At 40.5% G+C, this 15,222-nt stretch overlaps 1 protein-coding gene across 1 annotated transcript in view; it reads right to left on the bottom strand.

The window, feature by feature from the left end:
* PALM2AKAP2 (PALM2 and AKAP2 fusion) overlaps positions 1-10,541 on the bottom strand; it is a 137,625-nt gene extending 127,084 nt beyond the window's left edge. Inside the window, exon 1 of the mRNA XM_062512667.1 lies at positions 9,848-10,541. Within this exon, the coding sequence (XP_062368651.1) occupies positions 9,848-10,541 (694 nt within the window). The remainder of the gene's footprint in view (positions 1-9,847) is intronic.
* Positions 10,542-15,222: the final 4,681 nt, after the last annotated feature.

Genomic DNA, 15,222 nt, shown 5'->3' with positions numbered 1-15,222 from the left:
TATTCTATTTCCTCCCCCTCATCCCCCTCAAATTACTGAAATACTTCATGTGTTGAACTTTGAGTGTAAGCACCTATTTTCCTTCTGTTACCAAAGGGATACAGAGCTATTAAAAAAAATGAAAAAGAAGCAAAACCCAAGAGGCCTTCTACATGCTGAATATGCCTTACTCTGTGAAGTTCCTGACCTCCACAGAACCACTCCAGAAGAGCTTCAGTGGAGTGCCATGCTATCTGACCAGCTGCTAAAAATTTTATTAAAAATATCCCCAAAACCTTTCTTTTGTTCTTAGACATTTTATAAGGGGAAATACATGGAAATACCTTGTTTCTGAAACCTTAGTAACAGCAGCAATATTGAAATTGTCTGGACTGTTTTTGGTGTTTACTTGGATGACTCAGTTTCGTACAGCAGAGAAATAATCAGCTGAAAATGAAAATCTCTTGGCTATGGAATAAAGTGAGGTGGAATGAAAATAAGAGTGTCACAGGCCATGGTATGTGCTAACAGACGGAATATGTACCTGATTTATCTAAGTGCCCCAGTACTAAGTTAAACATGATAATGCCCTTGTCAATTCATGGGCTTCTCAAAGACACTATTGCTAACACAAGTTCACAATCCCTCCTTTTGCCATGTTGACACATATTCTGAATTAGGAAGGTATTTGCACAACCAAAGAGATTGAAACAATTATAATAATTTCTCTCAGCTGAATCAATTCTAGGTCTTTGATGACAGAACCATGCCAGTTCTCCCAGCATTCACAGAGACTTCTTGGACAGCCAAATCAACTTTCTATCACTGAACACAAGTAGGGAAAAAACCCAATATGAGCATCCACTTACTGCAAAACATTCAGGACAATATTATAAAGCAGAAATGCAGGGCCATTTTCCCTTCTGTGATGCTAAAAAGTATCATGTTGCAAAGGCCTCTGTCTGTGTGTATATATATACAATTTACCTGTATGGCATCTGGGTGAAAGTAAGAGAGTGTGGGTGCTTGTGTATCAGTGGGCAATTTGAGGTGCATTCTTAAATGTCAGAGTTTAAGATGATTTTTTAAATTTCTGAGAAGGAGGCATGTGATGCCCAGCTATGTTATCCATCCTATCATAATTCTAACCTCAGGTAAACACAGTATTTCAGGAAAAACAAACAACTACTTGAGGGTTTTTTTGTTATTTTTCCCCCTGCAAGTCAGACTATGGTGAGGCTCTTCTAGTCCTGATATAGAGAGGATGATGTCTGTAATAAGCCCTGAAAGAAAATTGCACACTGTTTATCAGTCCTTAAATAATTCAGTGTTATCTTCTCTACAAATTACATGTGCTGTATGGAATACTTCCCTCAGTCAGGTAGTAAGTTCACTCAGAACATACTGCCTTGCTGGCTAGATCCAATCTCTTTTTTTCTTCTGAAAATATGAAAATGTGCGATGTGATCCTAGAGCAGTAGGGGTCCACAATATGCTTGGCAAAGTATCACAGGAGAAGGAAAGGAAAAAAGAAATGAGACAGTAACAGGTATGATGAGTTAATACATATTAAGGATCTCATAAAAATAACAGCAACGGGGCACAGCAGTGGAGGAAAGGGAAAAAAAAACAATTTGGTGTTAGTACTTTATTTCTTTTAGTGAGAGAGGCAGCTTCAGTGCAGTATGTCCTTGAGATCACAGCGTGTCTTGAACAGTGGTAGGTAGAGAGAAACACAGTAAAAAGACACAGAAATAGGCGCAGTGAAAAGGCAGATTTATTTACTAGTAATACTGTACAGAGAAAAAAAAAAGAGAAGCCACAGTTACAGCATGGCTGTTGCTGGCAGTGTTCTTGTTTTTTTTGTTTTTTTTTTTTTTTTTTATTTTGTTTTTTTTTATGCTCATTTTTTTAATCTGAAGAAAAAAACATAACAGTCAAAAAAGTACACTTCAGGTTACAAAGTACAGCAGCTATCCCCAGCAATTCTAATCCAGTGTTAGCACAGCAGTTTTTCCCCAAGAAAATGGGATTTTATTTACATTAGCTCACAAAGAAAGTGGGAGACTGAAGCTTAAAAAAAATCTCAACCACAATCTACATTCACCATAAAAGCTGCATTTTACACAACATTTTCTTGAACCCCTATAAAGAGTCATTCTTTGTCTATGGAGTGAGCGTAGTTGGGAGGGGCAGAAAACCTTTAGAAATGTGTTCTTTGCATTTGTTCTGACCTGCTCCTTCTTGGTTACCTTTGGTGCAGTCAGATTCAGTTGGTCAAAACAAAACCTTTCATATTTATTATTTCGCTTGTATCTGCCCCTAAGCAATTCCTTGCAAAACAATACGAATAACAGGTGCAATATTTGAGATCATCATCAGTGGAGCACCTTAATCATAAATACTAACTGATCTTCACACATCCTCAAGGCTATCCCTAACCTACACAATGCTAAGTATGTGTTACACTTCAAGTATATGTTTAAGGTTAGTGTAGCTCAGGTGCCACGATCAACCAGGACTTTACATGGTTGCACAAAACCTTCTTAATTTTGGAGTTTGCCTCTCTTTAACAGGCACATTATCTTGGAGAGACACCAGTAGATTCTTGGCAGCTAATTTTACTGAGAATGCCTTCGCATGCTGGATCAGTCTGTGGGGAAGCTCACATTTTCTTTAGGCATTTTGCCCTGTTAATAACATCTGACATATGGTGGGGTGGATTGCCTTCTGCGGCTGTAAGAACTGCTGTCTGGATGCCTATATTTTATGTACCTGGACACATCTGGCTCATGTGAGTTCAAGGGGCATAGTGTGTTCCAAAGGAATAGTAAGACAGGCAGCAGATTTAACTAAATAGCAATATTTTAATGGAACTTGCTCTTTGGGCAACACATAAGAGATGCCAGATGAATAGAGAGGGAGAGTGCTCCTTTAATATCAAATATGTCCAAAGAATCTAGGAAAATGCAGTGAAAATGTTGAAATAGTGAGAACAAGATACCATAATTTCTTAGGACTGACACCAGCAGGCCTAGGGAGAGTTTTTTAAGTCTGGTCTCTCCTTTCTTTCCCCCCTTTTATTGTAGGAGACCATAAAAAGGGAAGCAGAGGGATGAAGAAAAAGGATCATTTGAACCATAGCACCCAGAATGAAAACAAGCACAGAGATGGGACAGGAAGTGTCTGAGGCAGAGGTGTTCAGAGAGAAAAATTTGGAAATAAAAGTTACACTGCCTTTTCTGTTCTGTTTGTGTGGAGATAAAGTTTACCCCTCTGTCCCCTGCATCTCCAGGCAGTGGGATTTTGAGAGTTCTTGGAGGGTCTCCTCAAACACAGTCAGCAAGGAGACCATACTCTATAACCCTCTGCAGAAAAGTGCACCAGTTTCACAACACAATTTAAAATTCTAATTAAACTACTGAGAAGACACAGTTAAAGCAGCATAAGCCTTGCCTATAGCATATTGCTTAAAGACCAGACCCTATACACATTTGTGCATGTGCTTAAATTTTACTTGTCTGGGTCATTCCATTAAAAAGGACTACTTGGGTGCTTGATTTTATGCTCAGGGGCAAATCTTTAGGTCTTACAGACCTGATGAATAGATATACAAGGTCTAAATTTTGATACAAGTCACTAATATACCAGTGCAACTTAAAAGTGTATAAATATACCAAAACTAGTGAACTTGAGTTACTTAGCTAATTCTAAAACATTAATTAAGGGGGTTTTATTCATTTTCTGAAGTAGATTAACTCTTACAACAAACCCCTAAATCTGCCTTTGAGAAGAATTTGGGAAACCACTGCAGGAAATCTTTGAAATACAATAGCAGCAAAACCCCTCAAAGTAAGAGAAGCTTTATCAAAATGAAGGAAGGGGCTTGGAATTCTTCACAAGTTTGCCCTTAAGAGAAGTGGTCTATTACTAATCCACTGAACAGCCTAAGTAGAACCATCACAGGTAAAAAGCTATCAATTTTGCAAGACTCTTTGAATCCACAAGGAAAAAACGCTCAGTTTTATAACTGTTTAATTTTAAATACAAGTGGGACATTTTAAAGAATTTCATGCACCCTTGTCACTATTTACAAGCTAAGTTAATAGAAGTTTATATTACAAGTTGGATTTATATTCTCTTTGGACTAGGTGACAATCCATTTACATTCTAAACTGAATAAATTCAGCCATTTCATAGAATTTACTCTTTTAATACAAAAATTAGTCTATATTTTTGTTGGATATTGTCATAGTCTGCAACTATTAAGCTCAGAACTAAATTTACTCTTGCTGCTCAGAAGGGTCAGGAAACACACTCTGAGCAAATCCTAAACTTCCCAACAGACAGCAAGAACTGGTTGAAACTTACTGAGTTTAGAGAAAATAAAGAATCCATGCCTCAGCAGGTAGGAAAATCCTCTACTTTGTCTAAAATATTTTGTTCAACTCTTTCCAGTGGCACCATCTCTTGCACTTTGAAATCTAATGTTGGATAAAATATGACAAAACATATATTTCCCCTATTAGCCATAATGTTCTGCAGAAAGTAGTTAGCTATTGCCTACTATGTTGGCTTTCTAGGTAAAGAAATTTGTCTAGCTATAGAAGGTGTAGGTCCACCTTTTTCTGTGAAACATGTTTAATTATTTAGCTGTGTCTATAGCAGTTATATTGTATTCTACTCATCTAACCTGACTCTTTAAAAAGTGTTGTAATCCTTCTTCCTGGAAAAAATGTGGTTAGGACTACAAAAGATCCCAAGAATTTGGGCATTGTCATAAACATATGAAAAAGTTAAAAGGCTCAATGTCATGGGAAGGATGATATTCCAAAACTCAACACCCATCTAGGGTTTGTATCTCATTACAAAAATATTTATTCCTTAAAAAAATACACAAATGTAAAATACTACATTTTCTATTATATCCCCGCTTACTTTCCAAGTATGCCATTTGGATGTTTGAGTAAATTAGAAGGTAGAACACCTTTTATTTCTCTAGCAACTCTCTTTACTATCTTCCTGCTCAGATTAGTCTGTGGTATCTTAATAATTTCAGATGTGAAGAATCAGTAGTGAACTTAGGTACAGTGGCAGGGGACTAATATATATCAGCTTTCAGGGAAGTCCCCCTGAATGTTTGTTCATGGATGGTAGCAATGCTGACCCAGGACCAGATCCTACTGATGCTAAGCATTATTTCATTTTGTATTTTTCTCAGTAGAAGTACAATGCTTAGAGTTAGCTTCTTGGATTGTACCACCTTGGGCAAACTCAGTAGCGCATAAAATCTACGTAGGTACATAAGAAACACCCAAACTACACTCTATGTCAATCATTCATGCCCTGATCTTGCAGACACCAACAATGCTCTTCCTGTGTGCAGTCCTGCTGACTGAAACAGGTCTACACACAGCAGAATTAGGCATACACATTTTTGTTTGCAGGACTGAAGTCTCGTACTGCACTGGTAGAGGTACACTTCTTGGAGAAGGGTTTATGCACATTTCTCTTGCTGGGGATTGAAAGATAATGTTGTGTTTATACAGCTTTGGAATACAGCCTGCACTTTCTGGAAAAAAATAAGGAAATAAAAGATACAAAAAAGAAGAAGGAAACCCAAGAGTGCTAAGGCAAACTGTCAAATGGCACATCATACCTACTTTGTCATTCATTTAGATAACATCACAAAGGCAGACCAGAGGAGTTCTGTAAACATATACCATACAGTACATCAGCCACAAGAAATTAAAAAAAGAAAACAACCCTGTAATTCTTTTCTTTCTGTATTGATATTCTAGTAATTGAAAGAGATTGCCTAGCTACTAATCATAATGCTGTGGTTTTTGATTTGTATTTTTTTTCTGTTAAAAAAAAGAAGAAAAAAAGAAAGAATGTAAGTAAAATGCAGTGGTTTGCAAAAGAAATGGTCCCTGAATGCAAACAAGGGACAACTTGGAGAGTGTGTTTATAGAAACTTAGAAAATACAAAATATAAAAAAGTTTCCTAGGTTACTTTTTTCCCAGTTTAGGAAAAAATACACTGAAAAGAGGTTTTTCTTTGTTTTTCTTACAAAAGTTAAGGCGAGCAGTTTGTTGTGGCAAAATGCTATTACTGAACCAGTTTCTGATTCTAGTTTTTTGTATCTCCTCATGCTGAAACTGAAAATGTACATGTGATGGCAGGGATTTTGACTAAAACAATATAAAAAACCCATCCCACAATGATCCTTACAAAAATCTCTCTCTGCTTGACCACAGAGCAGGCCGCTTCCCTCACACCTGATTGTTCATGGATTTTCACAGGCAGTGTCCTATCCAAGGGTAAGGGGAAAAACCAATGCTTTCAAAGCCCAAACCATCCCTGGAAAACCAGTTTACATTCATTAGCCAGGCTAATGCACTTGAATTCCCCTGTAACTTGGCTGTCCACCCTTGTGGAGGAGGATGATTGGACTAAGCATGTTCCAGATAAGGCCCTGTGATTTCAGACCCATTAGCTCCTTTTTCATGTTTTTCCTGACCTCAGATGGGGAACTGCCTTTGACCTGTAAAGACCAATGCTATGCAGGAGAACCTTTATCTTTCCTGGACCTACCGAGGCCTGTTAACCATGGAGTTAATGTGAATAAAAAAAAAAAAAAAAGACTGGCCTTCCTAGGCACAATGTTAGCTACAAGTACTGAGCAGTAGGTATTTGAGGGGTTCAAGGTTTAAGGCTTGTGCTCTACTTCTAACCACTAAAGGGCCACCTCTGGACTGTGGTGTGCCACCATCTCCCAACCGTGCTGTCCCTCCAATGGTGCAGTGGTCTCAGACACGTTCTGGTCCCAGCGTCAGCAAGCATCTCCCAAAGCTGGCTGCCAAGGGAGTCATCCCCAAAATGCTGAGTTGGTGCTGAACCAGAAGGTCATCTGACAGGGGAGCACATGGCTCAAGGGATGCAGGGACTGAATGGGCAAGGTTATTATGATACCCCAAATTTCCCAAGAAGGAGGTTATGAAAAAAAATGTCCGTATGGGGACAGGAGTGGCAGGGAAAGAAAGGTTAGGCTGTGCAGACACCATGAGGCCAGGGTGGCTGTGAAGGTGGCATCACACCCAGAGAGGAAAAGGTGGTGAGCAACAAGATGACTGGCCATGCCAGGAGCTGGCTGGGAGATTTGTTTCCAAGTGTTACTGGTGAGGTGAGCAGGCCCCAGAGTGACAGAACTATTGCAAAGCATGCCGGGTTCCCACTTCATCCACAGGTAGATACAAGACAGAAAGGGCTTCACCCTTCGTGTTGCAGGGCTCCTAAACATGCCTGGGGACAGCCTCACCTGCCATATTGGGTGTGAAACCTAGGGTCTTGTTTAGATTTGTTAATGCTTAACAATTCTGGGAAAACAAAGGCAAAAAAAGGGGGAAAACACCCCACCCAATCACCACTACCTACCAAAGAAAACAAACACAAACAAACAAACAAAAAAAAAATAAACACAAAAAAACCCCAAAACCCACACAACTCAGCCAATAAAACACACACAGACTGCTAATTTCTAACAAACAGCCACCAGACCTTTTGTTGCAATATGAGGCTCTGTGGCCTTTCCCCTCTGTGATAAAACCTAACCACCTAAGCCTGAGTCATAGAATGATGTGCAGAGCTTCTCTGGGTGGGTTTGGTCCTTCTCCCAACCAAAAGCCCCCCGGGGGAGGCAAAGGGAGCACATATAAGTCTGTTCATTTCTGCCACTGCTGCCAGTATGGAGGTCACCAGAATTTCTGCAGGTGTCAAAGACGTGAGACTGTCTTTTACTATTCTTGCTTTTTTTACTAGTTGCTTGGGCTTTTTTTGTCTGACAGTCACCTGGGCAGTGATGAGAAGTTTCATTGACCAGTTCCATAGTGACAGCTGAGTGACCTAACATGGGAATTACTTTATGCTTTTTTTTTGTATGTGTAGGTTTTCAGTGTGCCTCATATTACCACCACTGAACAAGTGTCGTTTTTCACTGGCACAGAAAGAAAAGAGTACAGAGCAAGAACTGTGTTTAATCAGATGCTCTGGACTAACAATTAATGCAGTAAAAAGCACCATCTAAGAAAGAACAGAAATATCATAGGAACCACCTCAGACTGAAAAGAGGCATTTGTTGTTTTCTTTTTTTTTTACTTTTTTTCAGTTGCTATTATTGATTTTTAAAGTCTGATAGTTTCAAAGACACTTCAAAATAATCTTCAGTACACGTTCACACTATCAGAAGATATAAAACCTGATTTTTAATCTCACTCATGTAGTTATAATTCCAGAGTGACTCCACTACAGTAAGTGAAGTTAAACTTAAGCCAAACCAGTGTGATACAAGAATCAGGTTTATAATAACTCACCATGAAAAAGCTAGCTGCTTTCTCATTTAGAATAATCAAGGAACAAGAAAAAAGAAAGACCTATTGATTTTGAATGCCTTCACATTTTACATTTTTTTTCTTTAATTGTTGTTAAGAGACCTGATTTTCAGAGATCAAATGAAGAAAAATGTACTGGAAATCAGGCATCTTTTAGTGCCCCACATTAGAAAATGAAGCATCCAAAACCACCAGCAGTTTTTGAAAATATTGTTCTTGCGGCTAGAGATCTCCCAAAACAGCTGCTCTGACAAAACTCCAGTGGGCTCCACAGGAGTTTTCCCTGGACAAGCAGGGCAGCATTAGACTCAATTTATTGTCATTATGTAGGTGCACTGAAAGTACACTCTGTGAGAAATTACATTTCCGTAAGAACTACAAAAGAAAACTGTGGCCCTGCCCCCATTCCCAGCACTGAGAATTTCTCCACTAAATCCAGTAGGAACAGGGTCAGACTGTCAGAAAAGTTCATTTGTATTCTAGGGATATAGAAAGCAGTATCCCTCTTCTACTGGAGTTCAGCAGGAAAACTTCATGTATAAACATTGGCAGAGTTGCTGAAAGTAACTCTGATGAGTGACTCCATTTCTGTTGGTGTGACAGCTGCATCTTTTTCATGTCAATTTCAACTGTAATTTGGGGAGGTGAAGTGCATATACAATACTGTAATCTGGAAGATTTATATAAGGCAAAATGATCATTCATACATTTTCTAGAAGGAATAATTAAGGTCCACTTCTGGTATCACCAATAAGCAGAAATGGCTAATGGGTTTTTCTGACACTGCAAACTAAAACGGAAAGCTACTAAAAATCAAAATTATGCAATTCATTGGGAAAGGTTTGTCTGAGTTTAGCAAATCAAAACAGTAAAGTGATCTCAACCTTCCCCCAAGAAATAAAAAATATTACCTATAAAATAATGCTTAATGTGATTTTTCTTGAAGAAGTAAATTTTTTTAAGGCTCTCATATCTGGTGGCTGTGAAACTCAGACTCCCACAAAATACCAGGAATCTGATCAAGCCTGCCAGATACTTAAAGAAAAAACATAAAAAGTGTTTTCATTATATATATTAAAAATATATATATATAAATCAAATAAATATGAAAACATATGTTCCATTTCTTCATTTATCTCTCACTATGTAGTCTTAAGGAAAAAAACCAAAACAAAACAAAACAAAACACCAACATCAACAACACAAAGAAAAAAGAAGCCAGAAAACCCCCAACCCCTCCCCAACACCAAATAGTATGCCTGATGGGAAAATAACCATGCATTCCTCTTCCTGAAGAACTAGAAAGGAGAGCAACCCAACTGCAAGGCAATGGAGGCATTCACTTCCAGTTCACAGTATTGCAGTTAGAAGTACAGTGAGGTCTAGGTAAGTGATGGAGCAGGAGCTGCCTGGAGCAGGGAAGGAGGAGGTGTTCACATGACAATACAGCATTGACAGCGCTTTTTCTTTTGTGTACCTGGAGCAGCTTCCAAGGGCAGGCTCTCTTCCTTTCCCTCGGGAGAGGAGGGCTCTGTCGTGTCCGACAGGGGCCTGCCAGAGACCAGCTCAGCAGCATTCCCATCCATGGTGGAAACATCAGTCACTGTCTTTTCCCGCAGTGACTTCTCATCGTCTTCATCAATCAGCACAAGTTCTGCTTTGATGGTCTCATCGTAGCCCAGCACTTTCTTTGTCTCCTCTTCATCATCGATGTTCTGGTAGCCCATAAATATCATTGTCACCGGCTGATCTGCACTGGCCTCTGGGATTTCACCACCACAGGGTTTGTCTTGTGGCTGAGGGTTCACAGCACGTCCTTTGCTGGATTTGTGTACCATTTCCAGCTTTGCCTCCTTGAAGAGCATTTGCTCCTTCATATGGCTAAGGTTTCCATCGGCTACCACATTTTTTTCTGACACAGTCATTGTTTCATACCCTCCTTTTACACTTGATTGTCCAGCTTTTTGCATAAGTTCATCTACGTCCTTTGAGCTTAATTTATGTACTCCATTTTCTACCACTGTGCCACCAGAGTGAACCTCATAGACTACCTTGGAACCATCATCATAGACTTTGAATCCTCTTTGATGGGCCTCATCTGGGCCAACAGGTGAAGCAGAGACAATCTTGGTCTCTCCTGTCTGTTTGTCTTTCTCCACATTAATTTCCATGGTGCACAAAGCTTGAATGAAAACAAGAGAGGAAGTGCATGTTACAACAAAAAAAGCCAGTGAATGGTTAATTGCCAAACAGACAAAGAAAACTATGGTGCCCCTTCTTCCTACTTCCTGCATCTAAAGGGCTAAGTGTTGTAAGTTAGAGGTGGGATGCAGCGCTGTGGACACTATTATGCTAGGGCTTTTTATGTAGGTGGAGTTTGGGTATATCTGCAGCAAACAGGACCTACTCTTCCAGCTCACGCCACATGGAGCTGTCTCTGGCCAACTAGGAGTACCAAAAGGTTAGGTGTAATTTAGACAAGGGGGGGTGATAGCATGCAGGTTGCACTCTAACTTTCCATTCTGAACTTGCCTCAAAATCCAGAGAGAACCCTTCTACTCTCTTTTCTGCCATAAAACTGCCAGTTAGCCGTTAACAAGTTTTGTTTGCTGCAACACCCAGACCATTTAATTGTCAGTGCCTGTCCTTGCTTAACTCTTCCATCCATAGCACTCAAAACATTTTAGAGGGGTGAAGAAATATAGTTTATCTCTGTTTTACATGTGGGGGAAAAAAATCACATGGGAATAGTTCTCCCACAGGTGTGTGGCAGGGCAGCTCTCTCAGCTTTCACACCAAGACGTCAATGGTGACCTCTGCTTCCAGATTAAGAGAATGTACAAAATAGCCAAGAAGTGCTCCCTTGTTTAAGTGAATTAAGCATCAAGCACCACTGTGAAAGTTGAAGAAAAATGTAATAATGAACTGATTTTCAAAGAGTCATGAAACAACAGGTAAAAAATGTGTGAGGACTGTTGCTTTAGAATAGCAAAGGTTTTCCAGCAGTTAAGGATGTAGTAATGAGATGAAAAGTGTAGATTACACAGTTGGAATAGACAAGAAGTCTACTTCTCTCCAACACCCATTCTGAGATATGACAACATATCAGTAGACAGCTTTTCAAAGAAAAAAATGTGCAAAGGTATCTCAGACTTTCCAAAGTGTTCATTTGTTTAAGCATTCCTTATATGCATATGAAGACATTTTGGCTCCTGGACAGACATCAACAGACACTTAATTACAAATTACCACAGGCAGTGACAAGTGTTTGTGAAACTTAAAGTGATCACTTTCATCAACGAACCTCAATGGTATAATCATGATTTATCTTACCTGGGGATACCACAAACTGGAATGTTTGCTTTTTTTTCCCCTGATTTACTTTCAAGTAAGTACAGAATATCCTTGCCCAAAGAATCAATGTAGCTTGGTATGTTTGTATTAAAAAAAAAGTTATAACAAAAAGTTACAATTACTTTCATATATTTCCTCAGTTTTTTTATTCACACAGAGTAGAACTACTTTTCCTGTAACCTTAAAGTATTTCATCATCAATAGGAAATTTATCATGACATCACTACACTGCCTATAGTGCTTGATAGAAAATTAATGTGTTGGTGAGCAGGTCCATGCTGCTCTCCACTGCACGGTCTCCTTTGTCCCCTAGGAGTGCAGACTGGTGGGAAAAATGATTTGGTCTGGCCATTTATCTGTGTGCTGTGTACATGTGCTCAGACCTTAGCCAGCCGCAGCAAGACTGGTTAGGTCAAGTACAACACCACACAAACACCTGCATGGAGCCAGGGGCAAAGATGCTGGTGGATGAAGGAGCATTGCTGCCTCTGAGAGTGATGCATTACTGAAGGCTAGAGTAGCAGCAGAAGCACCGTTCCCACCTTGGCCACTGCAAACTAGTGGACTATCCCTAAGGACTGTGTTTTATCACCGCTTCAGGAGGTTTGTGGACTAGTTGTGTCCATGGCTGTCATGCCCCTGGATACAGGATGACCATTTCCACAATAAAATAAGGCTTACAGTTTTTTGATCTCCCTTCTGTGCTGGCGTTTTCACATCTGGCCATCTCACAGTAGCCTGGGCAGCCAGAAGGGAGCTGCAAGGCTGAGAGCTGAGCTCAGCTCTGAGGTGTGCAGCTGGAAACTGCAAGGCAGTTGGCATGGTTGGAAACAGGAAATTAAGGCTGTAAATAAAGAACAAACTGTTGCCGCAGGGCTGGTAGCAATTAAGCTACAAAGCAATTGCTCTTAGAAACTGTGGCAGACATCACCATATCGAAGCTCAGAGAGCAGTTACCATGGATCACTTGCCCCGGGCTGTCCCAGCCAAGGAACTGGTGTACAAGTGCCATTTATATCTCATCCTAGTGCCTCTGCTCTGAAACTTTTAATCCAATTTACAGTGATAATTGAACAAAGAGATGCAGGTACCAACACTAACAATCTAGAACTTTCTAGGTGCAGTTTCTTGAGGGGGGAAGAAGAAAGGAAGAAGAATTTTATTTATTTGCTTGTCACGTAGGGCTTGGGTGAGTGGGCTCTGAATATTGCTTGACCACCTCACCAGGGCTGCTCAGGCAGATATTGTTCAAGAATTTTCAACATTACAAAGGCAAAAATAAAGGCTGGCTTGCCTATGGTGAAGATCCTAAAACTGCAGGTTTCTGAGTGGCCAGCTGAACTGAAGCTAAGCTGAATGAACCATGAGGCAGCAACCGCACATTCAGGAAATCATCTCTGATGGGCAGAAGTTCCTGATTTGTCCTGAGCACAACTCAAAAGAGAGGGCAGCACCAGCCCATCAAATGGCTGCCTGTTACCTTCTTAGACAGAAGTACCACCTTGAGCTCCCTAGAGATCCTGATCTCTTTTTCTTTGAAAATTAAAAAATGTTATCTAGTGCGTGGCTTTTCATTACAGACTGGTGATTTTTATGTGAAATAGTTGAGTGCTGTGTATCTGTAGCGCAGAAGAGGATGCAATCTGCCAGACCCTCCCTGTTTTGACACAGAAATTTAAGTCAGTATTATGCATTAAAAGAAGGCTTGTATAGTGGGAATTAATTCAGAAGTAGATAGCAAAAGTCTGATAGTTAAATCATGTGGACTTGGCTGTATTTGAGTTTGTGATCTTGAGAAGCATGATCCTGGCAAGAAGCAAAGACAAACTCCTGAAATTTACAATAGTGAACTTTCAACCGTATAAGGAGTTGGTGAATGAGATCTTCTGGGAAACTGTCCTTAAGGACGGAGGGGCTGACCAGAACTGACAAGGCTTTGAGACCACTTTTCTTAGCATGCAAGAGCTCTCTATCTCAGTGTGTAGGAAATTAACAGGGTAGACCAGAAACCAGAACAGCTGAGCTAAAGTCACCTCATCAAACCAAGGAGTATGAAAGCAACATCTACCAGTGGAAGCCGGGACAGTGACCTGGGGAGAATACAGGAATATGGTTTAATGTCAGGGGTCAAGAAAGACAAGGCAAAGCTGGAATAGGACTTGACAAGGGATGTGAGAAATAACTAGAAGGAATTCTGTAAGTACACAGGTTAGGAAAAAAGGCCAAGAAGAATCTACCTCCCCATATCTCCCTGCAAACAAGAAGGGAGAACTGGTGATGACTGATATAGAGGAGGCTGAGATACCAAATGAGATCTTTTACCTTGGTCTTTGCTGGAGTCAGGCTTCCCAATTCTCTGAAGTACCCGATCCTCTGGATGGGTGTGAGGAAAATGAAGACCCTCCCACTGCAAGTGAAGAACATATGTGGGAACACTTAGTGAAGCTGAATAGCCTCAAGTCTCTGGGACTGGATGGCATTCATCCCAGGGTCCTGAGGGAACTGGCTGATATTCAAGGCCAGGCTGGATGGAGCTCTGAACAACCTGGTCTCTTGGAAGGTATCCCTGCCACTAGCAGACAGATTGAGGGAATGACATGATCTTTAAGTTCCCTTCCAAACCAAACTAGTCAATGATTCTTTAATTCTATGTTGCTTCCAATGTAATCTCCATCATATTTGAAAAGTCATGGCAGTCAAGTGAAGTCCCTACTGACAGGAAAAAGAGAAACACTCTAAAAGGAGAGAAAGGAAGAACTGGGAAACTACAGACCAGCTTCACTTTGTGCCTAGGAAGATCATGAAGCAGATCATCCTAGATGATATGCTAAGGCACACAAAAGATAAGGAGGTTATCTGAGGCAGCCATCATGGCTTTACTAATGGAAAATCACAATTGACTTATCTGGGTGTCTTCTGTGATGGAATACTGGCAATGGTCACCAAGGGAAGACCAACAGACATCATCTATCCAGAGTTCTGTAAGGTCTTTGACACAGTCCCCCCTGACATTCTTATCTCCAAATTGGAGAGACATGGATTTGATTGATGGACTATTCAGTGGAAAAGGAATTGGCTGGCTGGCTAGAGCCAGAGAGTTGTGGTCAATGGCTCTGTGTTCAGGTGAAGGCCAGTAATGAGATTTCCTCAGGGCTCTCTCTTGGGACTGGTGCTCTTCAGTATCTTAATAAATGGCATGGACAGTGAGATTCAGGGCAACATCAGCAAATCTGCAGATGGCACAAAGCTGAGCAATGCAGCTAAAACAAAAGAAGGAAGGGATGCCATCCAGGGGAACCTGGACAAACCAGAGACATGGGCCCATGACCATCTTATGAAGGTCAGTGAGCGCAAGTGCAAGGAGCTGCACCTGAGTTGGGGCAATTCCAAACGTGAGGATAGACTGGGAGAAGTCATTGAGACCAGCCCTGAGGAGAAGGACTTGGGGGTTCTCATGGATGAGAAGTTGGATACAAGGCAACAGTGTGCACTTGGAGA

Source organism: Cinclus cinclus, chromosome Z (assembly GCF_963662255.1).
Source record: "Cinclus cinclus chromosome Z, bCinCin1.1, whole genome shotgun sequence".
NCBI lineage: Eukaryota > Metazoa > Chordata > Aves > Passeriformes > Cinclidae > Cinclus > Cinclus cinclus.
Note: the sequence above shows the minus strand (reverse complement) of the source record. Positions and strands in the feature narration are given on the sequence as shown.